Raw genomic sequence first — 17,166 nt, 5'->3', positions numbered from 1 at the left:
CACGCTCAGTGACATAACGTCAAGGGGTATTTGTACCACCCTGTAGAAACACACGCTCAGTGACATAACGTCAAGGGGTATTGGTACCACCCTGTAGAAACACGCTCAGTGACATAACGTCAAGGGGTATTGTATGTTTAACGCCGCTCTCAGCAATATTCCAGACGGCGGTCTGTAAATAATCGTGCCTGGATCAGGCACACCACGAGAATTTTCTTACGTTACTTTACCTCTGACAAGACATTTATTTGTCTGAATCTAGAAAGATTTCTCAATCACTTCCTTAATTCCACATCTTGACATTACTACCATTAGGAGTCAGCGTTGCTTCCACGCAAAGGGACCAGGCTACGGCAAGGATATAGCTCTACTTGTCCAATCCAGTGAGACGTATTTATAGTGCAGTCACCTGATTTTAGAGTTTAGAAGGTGAGCGGTTAAGATTTCTCCCCATAACTCGAATAATCGATAGTTACTTTCTCTATTCACCCCACACCCCTCAGCTCCATCACGGAGGCTGAGGCTAGACAGAAGACATCTTAAACAACATTAAAGTGATGAGGCTGTCTCAGTCACTCGGATCAATGGGAGTTTAATACAGTTCACTCACTTAGTTTAATATCTTACCGCGCAGCCCTTAGATTCACTTCGTCAAACCAACGCTGGGAGAAAACGTGTTAAAAATAAAGCTGTTAAATCAAAGTGTTCAGGTTAACTTTAGCTCAAAGTGTGACGTTGTGCCTCGGTATTTCTTTGATGAAAATGGTTCCTTGGCTATTTCTTTTAAGAAGGTAGATTTAACACACAGGTGAAAATCCGACAGTAAAAGAGTATGGAATGGGTGAGTGAGTGGCTGAGTGAGTGAGTGAGTGAGTGAGTGGCTGAGTGAGTGGCTGAGTGAGTGAGTGAGTGAGTGGCTGAGTGATCATGTAAATGAGAAGATATTAATATTACAGATATACCAATATATACTTAATTAAAGATGCAAGTGACTTGTACGGAATATCAGTGAATGAGTGAGTGAGTGAGTGAGTGGCTGAGTGATCATGTAAATGAGAAGATATTAATAATAGATATACCAATATATACTTAATTAAAGATGCAAGTGACTTGTACGGAATATCAGTGAATGAGTGAGTGAGTGAGTGGCTGAGTGATCATGTAAATGAGAAGATATTAATAATAGATATACCAATATATACTTAATTAAAGATGCAAGTGGCTAGTACGGAATATCAGTGTGTGAGTGAGTGAGTGAGTGGCTGAGTGAGTGAGTGAGTGGCTGAGTGTGTGGCTGAGTGAGCATGTACATGAGAAAATATTATTAACAGATATACCTATATATACTTATTTAAAGATGCAAGTGACTTGTACGGAATATCAGTGAGTGAGTGAACGTGGAAATAAGTAAATAAAATTAACAGATGTACGAAAAGATGTTTTAGGAAACATGAAAATGAATTTACGGAGTTTGTGTGAGTGAGCCAATGTGTAGATAAGTAAATGAAATTAACATAAATACGAAAATATGTGTTAATGAAAAATGCAAGGAAGTTGTACGGATTATATGTAAGTGAGTGAATATGTAGATAAGTAAACGAAATTAATAGATATACGAATAAATGTTTTAGGAAACATGAAAATAAATTGTACGGAGTATGTGTGAGTGAGTCAATGTGATAAGTTAATGAAATTAACGGATGTACGAATAAATGTTTAATGAAACATGCAAATGAATTTACGGAGTATGTGCGAGTGAGTCAGTGTGTGTAGATAAGGTAATGAAATTAACGGATGTACGAATAAATGTTTAATGAAACATGCAAATGAATTTACGGAGTATGTGCGAGTGAGCGTGTAAATGAGAAAAGTAAATTAACAGATATACGAATAAATATTTAATGAAACATGAAAATGCGTTGAAGTGGTAAGAATGGGTGAGTGTGTGACAGAATGAGCGTGTCAATAAGTAAATTATATCTACAGATATACGAATAGATGTTTTAGGAAACATGAAAATGAACTGTACTGAGTATATGCGAGTGAGCGTGTGATAGAGAAAGTAAATTAACAGATATACGAATAAATGTTTAACGAATATATGTCATATGAAACAAGAGAGTGGGTTGTACGAGGTATGAATAACTCAGTGAGTGAGTGAGTGAGTGAGTGAGTGCGTGAGTGAGTGAGTGAGTCAGTCAGTGAGTCAGTGAGTCAGTGAGTAAATATAATTAACAGATATACGAATAACGAAACATGCAAGTGATTGAATGACTAAATAAGTAAATTAACAGATATACACATGGATGTTAAATGCATTGAATTGAAAGAAATATGGACATATAAATACAATATACATGCGAGTGAAGTGTAAGGGGCGGGTGCGTGAGACAATCGTCGAATGAGCGGGCGAGCGTGAAATTAAAAAGATAGACAGACAGATAAAGGAGCAGATGTTTAAGGAAACACGTAAAAGACTTGTCCAGAAAGAAGTGAAGAAACAGGTGATCAACAAAGTGTGTAGGAAATGAAACAAATATGTAAACTAACATATAAAAAAGGTTTACTACAACATGAGAAAGTTGTAAGAGCGACCGTCAAAGAATGAGGAACATCGAGTCAGGAAGTAGTGGACTAATTAGCTCGGTTGAGTGGAAGCTAGCGTCCACCACAGGAAGTACTACTCCAGATTGCAGTCCACCGCCCCCAGTAGAGTCACTTTCAGGGTAACTGGCGTCAACTACCTACTGTATTTTTACGCCAGCTTTACTGTCATATTTGTACGCTGAGAAACTGATATGATATTGGACCGCAAGCTCTGACACCATACTGCTGCAAAGTGTCATATTTTAAGGTGTCCACAATACTGGCGCCTGGTGCTGGCCAGGCGCCGTCGTTGGTGGGAATGTGTTAATAAAATAAGAAATACAATTTATTATGGCCAGTAAATGTAACAAGAAATATCCTTATTTATACATTCAACACTGAAAAGGAATTGAAGGTGAAACGCGAACTACGACATCGTCGGTGACATGAAACCGCATCAAACAATATCGTGATTGGACAGGTACATTATGCAACACTTGTCGCCGATAATATTCATATTTATAACATATTTATAACAGTCTCCTTTACCACTCATCACATGGGATGTGTGGGATATGCGAAGATAGTTACAAATACTGAGATTAAAAAGGAGCTTCTAGAATAATAAGAAATAAATGTTACATGTGTGCAACTCGCGGCGGACACCTGCAACATTGATCTCGCTCTTCACTTACCATTCTCTGTTTGTTTGCATCCGTGATGTTTGTGGAATAATCCCAGTTTGCTGCAACATTGTTGAAGGCAATTAAGCTGTATTGTGCATCGTGTTTCTTGAGGAACTCAATGGCTGCTTTTAAATCAGTTGTTTTTCTAGATCCCTCTGCAGGAGCCAACACAGTGGTCGCGTAGAGCAGTGCTAGAAGCGCGGTGTAGCGAGGCATTCTGCACGAGCTTCTCCGTAGAATGTCATTAGCTTATAGGTCGGGCGTGTGCCCGTCACCTCGGAGTACTTGGAGGGTTTATAAGCAAGAAAGGGCAAAACGATGGGCCGTAATTAATTCAATCAACGTTATCAATGAACATATACCATCCCCATGTAAGCGATAAACCTATACAAGTGCAATTCATTCATCATTTTAAAGGTACAGCAACCGTTTTAAGTGAATAATGTTAAATATCAAGAAAATAATAATGAGTAAATTACAGACTTAGCGTCAAACTCAAAACGAGTTAGGTTGTTATTGTTATTTCTATAAAGATGGGCAGAAATTAGACAATTGACGCAACTTGACAGCTATTAGAAATTACGGATTTTCTGCCGTGTGAATTATGTTCCTGGTCTCGGTAATTGAAAATGTTTTTAGTAGCTACAATGAAATTTAATCGATATTTTAAATATCCATGATTTAATTCTGTCCAAATGATGAAGGACTATGAAGGAGCGTTGCGATGTAACAATGTCATTAAAAAAATATCCATATGGATTGTTAAACCAATAAAAAAACATATGTTTACAGCCAATCATCTGCAAGGAAAACGGTACTATCTTCTCCGTATTCATGGGTTAAGTGAAACTCGGCATGTTCATTCCCAATTGGGTAATACACATTGTATAACAGCACGTCTTTATCTCCCCAAACCAACTGATTATTCATAGAACGTAACTTTCGTCATAATTAGCATGGTGTAATATTCGATTGGGCGCTTAGTGCTGTCACGCGTTGAACCGCCAGTGCTTAGAGAATATTTCTGGTGTTGGGATAGAACACAGGTATTTCACGCACTACAAACAAAATCTGATTTTTTTTAATTAAAAAACACAGAAAGAAAACGGAAATAATTCGGGAAAACAATCTGCGTTTGTTAGGCAATAATGAGTCAATTATTTTTTTATTGAAAGCATCTCATTTTCTGATTTAGTAATATATGTTTTATACGTCAATATGATTCACCTTCTGGGTCCGTGTAGGGTGAAGGAAGAAGGTGCACGTGATTATATATCCCCACCGACTTGACAGCATGAGCAAAAAAATAAGAAATTGCATACACATTCTCGTCAGCTTGACAATGGCCATTGTCCTACTACTGTAAGTGATGTTTAACCTTCCTTTTTGAGGTTACACGACATTAAAAAAATACAGTGGAACCCGGGTGCCAGGTTAGTCCGGCCTTGGCTTGCCGATGATCACTGCTAGGGACGTTTAAACAGACAGAAAAGGGGACATAACTCTGGACACATTGGACACATCAGGCAAATTGGACGTTTAAATTTGAGTGAGTGAGTATGGTTTTACGCCGCTTTTGGCAATATTCCAGCAATATCACGGCGGGGGATACCAGAAATGGGCTATACACATTGTACCCATGTCGGAAATCGAACCCGGGTCTTCGGCGTGAGGAGGGAACGCTTTAAAAACTAGGCTACCCGACTGCCCCTCGTATTTGAACGTTACCGTTCGGAATAACGTTGGTTCGCTGTTTCGAAAGTTACAAACCCATCAGTCGTGCCCGATATGTTTTACGTTATATATCAAGAGATATTTTTGTTTTTGTTTCTTGAATACAATGATTGCAGAATTTCATTGAATCATGCCAGGACGAACTTTATTCTCTACATGTCACATGATTCAATGCGTAGTTGACTCGATGTGGTTTTAATTTAATGGTTTGTCAAAATAAGAGGTAGTTCTTAAGTCATTGTATATCGGTCTTCAGGTGGGTGCGAGTGACCCAGTCATCTATTGGAACGCAATTAGCTGTGAATAGTTGCGCCACTTAGACATGCCAGAAACCTATGATGCTGGGTTCAAATCCCTGATCCCCCCATGATTGTATCTTGGTTTGTCAGCACCATACCCCTGCTCGTGGGTCTCCAAATTGCCTAGCATCCAACACGTACATCACTTCGGGCTTTCCTCCCACATCACACTGGCACGCAGTAATATAACTGACATACTGCTCAAAGCTGCTCAGTACATACGAGCTTTTAAATATAGCCCGCGTGAGCGTCCCCTGTATGCAAATAGTCCCTTCCGTGCATAGATTCAACCAACGACCTTCAGACAGGTTCGACCGGCTTTTAAACCCCACACAAACATCAATAACTGAAACGAAATAGTATAAACCCACTTTACGATAGCCACAACACTAAGAAGCGAGTACATACAAAAAGTGTGGCCTTTCTCAGAAGTGTATATCTGAGGCCGCCTGACATTTGGCGATACCCTCTAATCCTCCTCCGGTCGACCGCTCTACTTGGAGGGAAGCATGGCGTGTGTAGTGCTCCCGGTAGGGTGGTGTATGAAGTAGAAGCGGGCTACAGTAGGGAGAAACGACTGGCATATTACATTCACTTTAAATATTTGTGTCGGATGCTCTCTGATATCATCGTACTAACCTCGCCATTCAAGCAATCACTCATTGTGACAGAAACATCGATGTAACCCATCACTCGGAGGAGAATCAAATATACAACGTCGCTCTGTCTTGAATCAGCCAGAGAACGTCGACCAGTAGTAGTAGAATCAACCTCAGTAGCGCTAGAAGTAGCTATAGTACGTGCTTCAGTAGTACAGATATCAGCTATAGAACGTACTTCGGGTGTAATACTATAGAACGTACTTCAGCAGTACCAGAATCCGCTATAGAACGTACATCATTAGTACAAAAATCAACTACTGAACGTACTTCGGTAGTACTAGAATCAAATATAGAACGTACCTCGGCAGTGCTAGAATCAGATATAGAACGTACCTCAGCAGTACTAGAATCAGATATAGGAGGTGCCTCAGAAGTACTAGAATCAGATATAGAACACCTCTGTAGTGCTAGAATCAGATATTGAACGTACCTCCGTAGTGCTAGAATCAGATATAGGATGTGCCTCAGAAGTGCTAGAATCAGATTAGAACGTACCTCTGTAGTACAGAATCAGATATAGAACGTACCTCCGTAGTGCTAGAATCAGATATAGAACATACCTCTGTAGTGCAAGAATCAGATATAGAACGTACCTCAGCTGTACTAGAATCAGATAAAGAACGTACCTCCGTAGTGCTAGAATCAGACATAGAAAGTTCCTCTGTATAACTGGAATCAGACATAGAACGTACCTCCGTACTGCTAGAATCAGATATAGAACGCACCTCTGTAGTGCTAGAATGAGATATAGAACGTACCTCTGTAGTACTAGAATCAGATATAGAACGTACCTGTGTAGTGCTAGAATCAGATATAGGACGTGCCTCAGAAGTGCTAGAATCAGATATAGAACATACCTCTGTAATGCTAGAATCAGATATAGAACATACCTCTGTAGTACTAGAATCAGATATAGAACGTACCTCTGTACTGCTAGAATCAGATATAGAACGTACCTGTGTAGTGCTAGAATCAGATATAGAACGTATCTCAGCAGTACTAGAATCAGATATAGAACTACCTCGGCAGTACTAGAATCAGACATAGAACGTACCTCTGTAGTACTAGAATCAGACATAGAACGTACCTCTGTAGTGCTAGAATCAGATATAGAACGTACATCTGTAGTACTAGAATCAGACATAGAACGTACCTCTGTAGTACTAGAATCAGACATAGAACGTACCTCTGTAGTACTAGAATCAGATATAGAACGTACCTCGGCAGTACTAGAATGAGATATAGAACGTACCTCTGTAGTGCTAGAATGAGATATAGAACGTATCTCAGCAGTACTAGAATCAGATAAAGAACGTACATCTGTAGTACTAGAATCAGACATAGAACGTACCTCTGTAGTACTAGAATCAGATATAGAACGTACCTCGGCAGTACTAGAATCAGATATAGAACGTACCTCAGCAGTACTAGAATCAGATAAAGAACGTACCTCCGTTCTGCTAGAATCAGACATAGAACGTTCTTCTGTATTACTGGAATCAGACATAGAACGTACCTCCGTACTGCTAGAATCAGATATAGAACGTACCTCTGTAGTGCTAGAATCAGATATAGAACGTACCTCGGCAGTACTAGAATCAGACATAGGACGTACCTCAGTAGTACAAGAATCAGACACAGAACGTACCTCCGTTCTGCTAGAATCAGACATAGAACGTACCTCCGTACTGCTAAAATCAGATATAGAACGTACCTCTGTAGTGCTAGAATCAGACATAGAACGTACCTCAGCAGTACTATAATCAGATATAGAACGTACCTCTGTAGTAGTAGAATCAGATATAGAACGTACATTACTAGTACTAGAATCAGATATAGAACGTACCTTAACAGTACTAGAATCAGATGTAGAACGTACATCAGTAGTGCTAGAATCAGATATAGAACGTTCCTCAATAGTATTGAAATCAGATATAGAACGTACCTCAGTAGTGCTAGAACCAGATATAGAACGTACATCAGCAGTACTAGAATCACATATAGAACGTACATCAGTAGTAGTAGAATCAGATATAGAACGTACCTCTGTAGTGCTAGAATGAGATATAGAACGTACATCAGTAGTGCTAGAACCAGATATAGAACGTACATCAGTGGTAGTAGAATCACATATAGAACGTACATCAGTAGTGCTAGAACCAGATATAGAACGTACATCAGCAGTACTAGAATCACATATAGAACGTACATCAGTAGTAGTAGAATCAGATATAGAACGTACTTCAGCAGTACTAGAATCAAATATAGAACTTACATCAGTAGTGCTAGAACCAGATATAGAACGTACATCAGCAGTACTAGAATCACATATAGAACTTGTATCAGTAGTAGTAGAATCAGATATAGAACGTACTTCAGCAGTACTAGAATCAAATATAGAACGTATATCAGTAGTGCTAGAACCAGATATAGAACGTACATCAGTGGTAGTAGAATCACATATAGAACGTACATCAGTAGTGCTAGAACCAGATATAGAACGTACATCAGCAGTACTAGAATCACATATAGAACTTACATCAGTAGTAGTAGAATCAGATATAGAACGTACTTCAGCAGTACTAGAATCACATATAGAACTTGTATCAGTAGTAGTAGAATCAGATATAGAACGTACTTCAGCAGTACTAGAATCAAATATAGAACGTATATCAGTAGTGCTAGAACCAGATATAGAACGTACATCAGTGGTAGTAGAATCACATATAGAACGTACATCAGTAGTGCTAGAACCAGATATAGAACGTACATCAGCAGTACTAGAATCACATATAGAACTTGCATCAGTAGTAGTAGAATCAGATATAGAACGTACTTCAGCAGTACTAGAATCACATATAGAACTTACATCAGTAGTAGTAGAATCAGATATAGAACGTACTTCAGCAGTACTAGAATCACATATAGAACTTACATCAGTAGTAGTAGAATCAGATATAGAACGTACTTCAGCAGTACTAGAATCACATATAGAACTTACATCAGTAGTAGTAGAATCAGACCATCACGCAGTAGAACTAGAAGCCTAACGAGACCACCAGTCAGCTGTACGAGTGGTAGCTGAAAGGTTCTGAGCGTAACTGTGATGGACTGTGTCAATGACCGATGGACCGATCTGGGTTCTAAGTATATTTCAACATAGCCCCTCCAATGTCAACACATTCTGGCTTCCCACTGGCTACATCCTGGTGGTGCAAACTGTCATCCACATCAGAAATGACGTCATCATCATCTGCATCATACTTGCCAGACAGTTCTTTCTTCAAGGTTGGGAAGAGGCGGAAAAGGGAGGTTCAATGTATTCAAAGTCATGCATTTCATCCATTAACAAGTGCATTGTCCTGTTGGACCAAACCTTTAGTGAGTTTACCACGACGTTTAGACTTGATATTCTCACACAGTTGCTTTAGCAGATTTGCATGATAATCGACAAACATGGTCTGACCTTTCGGGAGGTAATCCACCAGAAGGATTCCTTTGGAAACCCAGAATCCCAAAACCATCACCTTGTCAGTGATGGATCAACATTGCCTTCTTCGGAGGAGAAGACTTGGTTCCACTGCTTTGGGTGTTGTTTCGTCTCGATCTACAACTGATTACAGATCGCAACACAAAATCAGCTTGGTCCGCTTCAAAACGACGGGAGATGAACCTAGGACGTTTTTGTTATCAGGATTCAGAAGCCTTGGAAACCAGCGTGCTGAAACCTTTGTCATGCCAAGTTCGTTCCTCAGAATGTTCTCAATGCTCTTATGAGAGATGCCTACTGTATTGGTTGTGTGGCTTGAAGCGAGTCGTCTCTCTCTCTCTCTCTCTCTCTCTCTCTCTCTCTCTCTCTCTCTCTCTCTCTCTCTCTCTCTCTCTCTCTCTCTCTCTCTCTCTCTCTCTCTCTCACACCTCTACCCACCTCTTAACAGTGGCAAAGGAAGGATCATCCTCGTTAGTCGACACCATGCCCGCATGGATGTGTGTTTTTTTATTGGGTGATGACAGTGCGCAGCATACCAGTCACCAACATGGAGAAATAAGCTGCCTGGTTGCGTATTTGGTTCAAATGCAGGCTGTAAGCATGGAAAGTGGTGTACTAAATACACATATGAATAATGCAAACTGGTTAGGGTGTTCTTTATACCCTTCGTAGTTTAACACCGAACTTTTCGGTCACCCTTCGTATATGCTGTACATAATGGTAGACTTTGTGATGATGTCTTACATGACACACTATGTGATTGTCTGTATAATGTCATACCTTCATGAATATTTGTAAAATGACATTCTTTGCTTTTGAATATAATGGCATACTTCGTTTATGATATCCATATAATGACACATCCTGTTCATGAATGTATGTATAATGAGTGAGTGAGGTAGTAAAAATTTAACGTTGCATCGGCATTCTTTCAGCCACACAGCGACGTCTGTATGACATACGAGTGCCTGTGTGGTATCATACTTTGTTAATCGAATACTCCGTTGTGAATGTGTATGTATTTATGAATATCGATATAATGTCTGGTGGTTTATGAATCTGTCTGATTCTGTTTTTTAAAACGTGTTTGTATCGTTATCTGTCGTGCAGTTATCCTATTTTCGATCAAGAACGTTGATAGAACTTAATTTCGTTTATCCGACATACTCGTTAATCCGACAGAATCATATGCAACCAACCATGTCGGATTAACGAGACTTGACTGAACCTCGTTCATGAAAATGTATAACGACATATATTGTTCATGGATATTCGTATAACGAACTATATTGTTCATGAATATATGTATTACGGTATATATTGTTCACGAATATATGTATTACGACTTAAATTGTTCATGAATATGTGTATTAGGTATATATTGTATATGAATATGTGTACTACGACATATATTGTTCATGAATATGTATATTACAACAAATATTGTTCATGAATATGTGTATTACGACAAACATTGTCCATGAATAGGTGTATTACGAGATACATTGTTCATGAATATGTGTAGTACGGTATATATTGTTCATGAATATGTGTATTACGACATACATTGTTCATGAATATGTGTATTACGACAAACATTGTTCATGAATATGTGTATTACGACATACATTGTTCATGAATATGTGTATTACGACAAACATTGTTCATGAATATGTGTATTACGACAAACATTGTCCATGAATAGGTGTATTACGAGATACATTGTTCATGAATATGTGTATTACGACATACCTTGTTCATGAATATGTGTATTACGATATATATTGTTCATGAATATGTGTAGTACGGTATATATTGTTCATGAATGTGTGTATTACGACATACATTGTTCATGAATATGTGTATTACGACAAACATTGTTCATGAAAATGTGTATTACGACATTCATTGTTCATGAATATGTTTATTACGACATACCTTGTTACTCAATATGTGTATTACGACATACCTTGTTACTGAATGTCCGTGTAACAATTCCATACCTGAAGCATGTTTATGAGTGTCTGAATAATCACACGAGACAATATATCATCCCGAGTGAACATAACATCAGCATGCAGGACACGTACACAACCACGGACAGGGTTTGTCATCACGTCGAAGCCATGTTGGGAAGACTATCGGCCTAATGCCTTGTCAAGACTCGATTTTTAACTGGCCGCCGTGGTATGGCAGGAGTACTGCTCTGTGGTGTCAAGCAAGAAAACTTACATTTTTATGCAAATTGTGTCAGTGGCAGGTGCTACCGGTAGGGCAGGACATGCTTCCCATTTTCGCGAACACCTGGTGTTATCGCTGATTTTCAGTGATCCGTTTATTTAAGTTTCACCACTGCCTCTTACGCCCAAAGGAATCTATTTCCGCGGATAATCGAGACAGATTATTCTCTGGCGTTAACGTAATATATTTACACAAAATATAGATCCCATTTTCCTGAAATTCCTACTTTCACGTGTTTCCTAACAGTGGTATTATAACGGTAGAAATGCTACGAGTAACCAGAGACCATATAATAGACCACTATCAAGCTCTTTAACCCCACTTATGTAATAACTGAATGATAGCAAGACGTTGGTTTACGAAGTGTGAGTTAAGGTTGAATAGTTTAACATCACAAGATTACTAAAATATAATCATGTCTATAAAGTAGGTTCCAACCAACCCTTGAAAATATCTACCAGTGTGACAATTTGCATGTCTACATATGTCCGCGTTCCTGGTCATGGGCGCGCGTGTTTGGTCGTGTTCGTCTGCTCCTATGACAGGACCCCGGGGCGAGTATATTCTGCTCCAGTGTATGTTATTTTGATTCACATTACTGTCCGTCAAAGGGGAAATGAGCATGACAGAAATGCTGCTGTTTTTTTTATTTTACTTACACGGATTTATGATAGTTTAAATGAGTCGCCTTGATGGCTGTTTCCTCAGAGACTTAAAATGGGACGTTCTCTTGTACGTTGTCAGTATATGGTCGACGTTGTAAGTAGTTCCTGGAGCGAGGATGCAAATCCCGCCTTCCCTGAATCCCGAATACCATCTATTTATTCACTCTGAATCTCATCCCTCACCCTTGAATCCCGAATACGACTTCACACAAATCTCAAAAATATTGAGACGATAATTGCTGAAAAAATCTCGCCCCGCATACCAAATTGCTGAGTCAAGAATACCCCCTGAATAGACCCCCGTATCCCGCGTACAGGGTTGGCTGCCGCTAGAGTGACACCAAGACACTTTCTCGGTACTATTTGGGTATCATTTGCCGTTGGATAATATGCATTATAAAATTTGAGTAAGCTGACAAAAAAGGTTGTGGTTAAATCGATTAACACCCTTAACCATTTGTACACCGTGTGTAACGTCTACATGTTGTTATATACATAGATACGAGACAAAGCCAAGATTAATATATATGTACACCCCCGTGTCAGAATAGTGGACAATATCATAATTCAGTACCAGTTACGATGCCTTTCTATAAGTATCCGTACAAGTTTAATACATTACTAATAGGTATGATATAGATAATAGTTGCTCTAAGTGCCGTACAGTTACTTGTCATTATATATGTTTGCCGTTGAGATCAATTTCATTTCCCAATTGTGCTGTGGATCTATAATCCAAGTTTAAGGACTATGAACCGAAATATCTTCAGTCAGGGTATAGTCTTACAACTTAAGTCTCACCATCGCTTTTCGGTTGTCTTCGGTGAGGTTGGTGTAGTAGGTCCATGCTGTTTCCTCCGATGTGTAATACACCCGCTCACTCTCGGCGTTTTGACTCTCTAAGAACGCTACTGCACGTGCACGTTCCGAGGCGTTCTGCCCAGTTACTCCGGGGGTGCGCTTGATACCCACGCCTAGCAGCGCGAGACACAGGAGATGTGCGCGCATGTCTGTGTGAGATGCGACTGGCGTGAGAAGGGAGGCGTGTTGATATATAGAGGATTAGGCTTCCTTGTCAACACCTAGGTCATGGGATGTACCGTCCCAGCTCTCACTCACGATACTGTGCTAATTACTTATTTATGTAAGGATAAGAATTTATGGATGAACAACTTCTTTATTACTTATTTATGACTAATCACATTCTTTACCTGGATATAGATGTCAAATAGTGCGGCATTATATATACCTGTAACATGGTGGCACTAAAATGTCTTCTCCTATATGAACGTTGAATGTTGTTGTCGTCTCTGTTATACATGTTGTTCAGTGTTGTCACTGTTATACATGTTGTTCAGTGTTGTCACTGTTATACATGTTGTTCAGTGTTGTCACTGTTATACATGTTGTTCAGTGTTGTTACTGGTATACATGTTGTTCAGTGTTGTCACTGTTATACATGTTGTTCAGTGTTGTCACTGTTATACATGTTGTTAAATTTTGTCACTGTTATACATGTTGTTCAGTGTTGTCACTGTTATACATGTTGTTCAGTGTTGTCACTGTTATACATGTTGTTCAGTGTTGTCACTGTTATACATGTTGTTAAATGTTGTCACTGGTATACATGTTGTTCAGTGTTGTCACTGTTATACATGTTGTTCAGTGTTGTCACTGTTATACATGTTGTTCAGTGTTGTCTCTGTTATACATGTTGTTAAATGTTGTCACTGTTATACATGTTGTTAAATGTTGTCACTGTTATACATGTTGTTAAATGTTGTCACTGGTATACATGTTGTTCAGTGTTGCCACTGTTATACATGTTGTTCAGTGTTGTCACTGTTATACATGTTGTTCAGTGTTGTCACTGGTATACATGTTGTTCAGTGTTGTCACTGTTATACATGTTGTTCAGTGTTGTCACTGTTATACATGTTGTTCAGTGTTGTCACTGGTATACATGTTGTTCAGTGTTGTCACTGTTATACATGTTGTTCAGTGTTGTCTCTGTTATACATGTTGTTCAGTGTTGTAACTGTTATACATGTTGTTCAGTGTTGTCACTGTTATACATGTTGTTCAGTGTTGTCACTGGTATACATGTTGTTCAGTGTTGTCTCTGTTATACATGTTGTTCAGTGTTGTCACTGGTATACATGTTGTTCAGTGTTGTCACTGTTATACATGTTGTTCAGTGTTGTCTCTGTTATACATGTTGTTCAGTGTTGTCACTGTTATACATGTTGTTCAGTGTTGTCACTGTTATACATGTTGTTCAGTGTTGTCACTGTTATACATGTTGTTCAGTGTTGTCGCTGTTATACATGTTGTTGTCTCTCTCATACATGTTGTACTTTGTTGTTGTCTCTGTTATGAATGCTGTTGTCTCTGTTCTCTATGTGGTTAAATGGTGCTATCTCTGTTCTCCATGTTGTTAGATGTGGTCTCTTTTGTTTGTTGTTAAATGTTATTGTCTCTGTTCTGCATGTTGTCTCTATTAGGAATATTGTTAGATTTTGCCTCCGTTATGAATGTTCTTAAATGTTGTCTGTTCTGCACGTTGTTTAATGTTCTTGTCTCTGTTCTGTGTGTTGTTAAATGTTGTCTCTATTGGGAATATTGTTAGACGTTGCCTCCGTTATGTATGTTCTTAAATGTCGTTGTCTGTTCGGCATGTTGTTAAATGTTGTTCTCTTTGTTCTGTGTGTTGTTAAATGTTGTTGTCTGTGTACTGTATGTTGTTCAATGTTGTTGTCTCTGTTCTGTATGTTGTTCAATGTTGTTTCTGTTCTGTATGTTGTTCAATGTTGTTGTCTCTGTTCTGTATGTTGTTCAATGTTGTTGTCTCTGTTCTGTATGTTGTTCAATGTTGTTGTCTCTGTTCTGTATGTTGTTCAATGTTGTTGTCTCTGTTCTGTATGTTGTTCAATGTTGTTGTCTCTGTTCTGTATGTTGTTCAATGTTGTTGTCTCTGTTCGGCATGTTGTTAAATGTTGTTGTCTCTGTTCTGTATGTTGTTCAATGTTGTTGTCTCTGTTCTGTATGTTGTTCAATGTTGTTGTCTCTGTTCTGTATGTTGTTCAATGTTGTTGTCTCTGTTCTGTATGTTGTTCAATGTTGTTGTCTCTGTTCTGTATGTTGTTCAATGTTGTTGTCTCTGTTCTGTATGTTGTTCAATGTTGTTGTCTCTGTTCTGTATGTTGTTCAATGTTGTTGTCTCTGTTCTGTATGTTGTTAAACGTCGTTGTAAGTTCTGCATGTTGTTAAATGTTGTTGTCTCTGTTCTGTATGTTGTCCAATGTTGTTGTTGCTTACATAGGATGCGGTGTATCGTCTTTATGAAGCTTAAAACTCCGCCTTGCATCTGATCTGAGGTGGGTGTTATACGTGAATAACGTGACAGGTCACTGATGCCATGTTACTAATGAGCTGTAACCCAGATATATATATAGCTAGAGTTTCGTAATGTGTCTATCTATTTAGTGTCATAAGTAGGCATTGTCTTCAGATGATGGCAGACGCCGGAGTACACTTGTCCGTGTGTTAAGGGTCCAATATTGTGTTTTGATATCGATTAATGTTGGGCTGTTTGTACTCTGACGCGGACTCGATATAACGACGTCCCCTTTAAAACAATGCGCTGGGGAGGTCGGGTAGCCTAGTGGTTAAAACGCCGAAGACCCGGGTTCGATTCCCGACATGGGTACAATGTGTGAAGCCCATTACTGGTGTCTCCCGCCGTGATATTGCTGGAATATTGCTAAAAGCGGCGTAAAACCATACTCACTCACTCACTCACTCACTCACTCAAACAAACAATGCGCACCGGCGTCTTCCATCATCTGAAGACAATGCCTACTTATGAAATGAATAGCTAGAAATATTACGAAACTCTAGATATTTAAAGAAATTGTTTTGGGGCACATCTTTCACAAACATGAGGAGGGCGTCAGAACATTTTTATGAATGGAAAACAAAAGTGATGCCGGGAAACACCTTGTGTAACGAATACCAACAATACCAAGAACACCAAGAAGTAGAACCGGGTACACATTGTACTCGGCCCTTAAAACAAAGTCAGTTGTCAAGAATTATATTTTATTAACAACAGTATGCTTTATACAAAAAATAGTTGTTGTTTTTTTCTTTGATATTACAATAAAGTTGACTACCGCGCAGGATTTAAAGGGACTTGTCGATGCCGGAGAAACATTTCCATTTTTAGACTACACTGCCAGGCAAAAGAAAGTATACACTTGAAAATACCTGCTTCACTTTGATAATTACTATGTCCTGTGAAATTCCTTTAGACGTCACGTGCACGTCACCTGTTGTGAGATACTCATTGGTATGGTGCATGTAAGATCCTCTATGATACCCGTATCAAACACATCACCATCCAATAACCATTTGTTGTTTGTTTCATTTTAGGCACCATCAAACATGGGCGTATGCTTCCTTTTCGCCGGCGGTTTTGTAGTCTGTCTTACAGACCCTGATACAAATTTATATCAAATACAGCCCATGCAAGTCTATAGTGTTTGGCAAGTCAAGATCACTGCAGTATCTGAAAATGAAGAGAGTCACTGGGCTCCTTTTTATTATATTTTTATTAAGATAACTGGACAACTGTTTTTATGTACGATATGTTCATTTCAGAGACTAGATTTTAGTCTAGCGGTTTAGTAAACAAAGCTTGAATAACAGAATAGATGTACAGTAAAGTACGGTTATAACGAACTCAAAGGGACTACTAATCTTAGTTCGTTATAACCGTAGTTCGTTATAAGCGTGTTCGTT

At 38.9% G+C, this 17,166-nt stretch overlaps 1 protein-coding gene across 1 annotated transcript in view; it reads right to left on the bottom strand.

The window, feature by feature from the left end:
• Nucleotides 1–13,373, bottom strand: part of LOC139465531 (angiotensin-converting enzyme-like) — a 52,535-nt gene extending 39,162 nt beyond the window's left edge. The window contains exon 1 of the mRNA XM_071247248.1: nt 13,165–13,373. Coding sequence (XP_071103349.1) covers nt 13,165–13,371 — 207 coding nt within the window. The 5' untranslated portion in view covers nt 13,372–13,373. The remainder of the gene's footprint in view (nt 1–13,164) is intronic.
• Between the last annotated feature and the right edge of the window lie 3,793 nt (nt 13,374–17,166).

This window comes from Haliotis cracherodii, unplaced genomic scaffold (assembly GCF_022045235.1).
Source record: "Haliotis cracherodii isolate W230 unplaced genomic scaffold, xgHalCrac1.p SCAF_18, whole genome shotgun sequence".
NCBI lineage: Eukaryota > Metazoa > Mollusca > Gastropoda > Lepetellida > Haliotidae > Haliotis > Haliotis cracherodii.
The sequence above is the reverse complement of the archived record's forward strand: the minus strand, read 5'-3'. Positions and strand labels throughout refer to the sequence as shown.